General features: G+C 33.5%; 1 protein-coding gene across 1 annotated transcript; it reads left to right on the top strand.

Annotated features, from left to right (window-relative positions):
- Positions 1–236: 236 nt before the first annotated feature.
- LOC139860488 (uncharacterized) lies at positions 237–674 on the top strand. Its single transcript, XM_071849243.1, has one exon. It carries the CDS (start codon positions 237–239, stop codon positions 672–674), a length of 438 nt encoding a protein of 145 aa, XP_071705344.1.
- The last annotated feature ends 926 nt before the right edge of the window (positions 675–1,600 follow it).

The raw sequence follows: 1,600 nt of genomic DNA, 5'->3' as shown, positions 1-1,600 counted from the left end.
TATCGAGTTTTGTTCCATGTAGCTCAGGTTGTGAAGAATGGTCATGGTCTTGGAGCAAGGATGGGTCGTTTTCGGTTAAGAAGCTCACGGATCTCTTAGTTCGTGTCAATCTACCCAACATTTCCTCGTGTATTAAGACGCTTCGCAACTACCTTGTCCCGCTTAAAGTTGAATTGTTTATTTGGCGTACTCGGCACAAACGGTTACATACGAGAGTCAAACTTTATAAGCGTGAGATGGATTTGGGCACGGTTCGATGCCCGGTTTGTGATAACGGGCTTGAATCGGTGGATCACTCCATCATTTTATGTAGTTTTGCTTTCGACGTTTGGAGTAGGGTTTTCAATTGGTGGAATCTTGGTCCTTTTTCAAACATAAGTATAAATGAAGCTTTTCTTGGGAACGATCACACGTTTACTACCGATGTTGGTAAACCATTGTGGCAAGCTACCGAATGGGTTACAAGATATTCGATTTGGAAGACTAGAAACGCTTTCACATTCACTAAAGCTAGACCGACTAGCACTTTGGTCCTTAATGGCATCCAACTTAAAAGTTTTGAATGGTTCTCTAATAGGATAAAAGGCATCAAAATCGAATGGGATGTATGGTTAGCAAATCCACGTGCTTACGATTCGCTAGCTCTTTCATCAAAGAGATCCGGGATTGGTTAATATGTTGTACTCCACGCATGTTTTTTGCCACACTCCTGGAGTAGTCGTTTTGGTCGAGAGAATTTGGGATGGTTCGGGGTGCTTTGTCGTTGATTTGTCAACACTGTGCCCCTTTCCCATTCCAGCTTGTTAAGTTAATTCTTTTCAAGTCCAATCTCGCCCTTAATGATAATGAACGGACTAAGGCATTTTCCTGCCATCTGTGGAGTCTTTTCATACCTGTCTCTATAATTTTTCTCGTATTTGGTTTTATAGATGAAGGTAATTTTATGTAATTGGAACTCTTTGTAAATGTTTCGTATTCATATATATATATATATATATATATATATATATATATATATATATATATATATATATATATATATATATATATATATATATATATATATATATATAATATATACTGTTTTGCCGTTAAAAAAAATACTTTTTGGGGTTTAGTTATTTTTTTTAAAGAAAATTTGATAAATAAAGGTGAGCAGATGATATAGATGCTATAATTATGGGGTGGTCAATTAGAGATCTCTTTCAAAAGTGTTCTCACCATTAATTAAAATGAGAATGTTCTGACATGATCGTTACCCACTCTCACAGTATATATTGTTAACAACATTGAATTCATTTGATAACTATATTAATAATTATAATTAATTAAATAGTTAATTATTAAATTATTATAGATTATAGATAAGAACAATAGACAAACATTTTATCACACGTATGAAACGTTGCCAACAGCTTCCTAGCTTTGCTCTGCAGCTACTAACACAAACATGTTCACATAATACTAGCTCTGTAGTTTATTTGTTTTAAATTGAAAAATATAATAATTATAAATGTATTTATATTACTGAATTATTGCAAAACTTCAATTATATATGGTCTTTGCATGATAAATGAGTAACACACTTTGACATTAAACC

This window comes from Rutidosis leptorrhynchoides, chromosome 7 (assembly GCF_046630445.1).
Source record: "Rutidosis leptorrhynchoides isolate AG116_Rl617_1_P2 chromosome 7, CSIRO_AGI_Rlap_v1, whole genome shotgun sequence".
Lineage (NCBI taxonomy): Eukaryota > Viridiplantae > Streptophyta > Magnoliopsida > Asterales > Asteraceae > Rutidosis > Rutidosis leptorrhynchoides.
The sequence above is the reverse complement of the archived record's forward strand: the minus strand, read 5'-3'. Positions and strand labels throughout refer to the sequence as shown.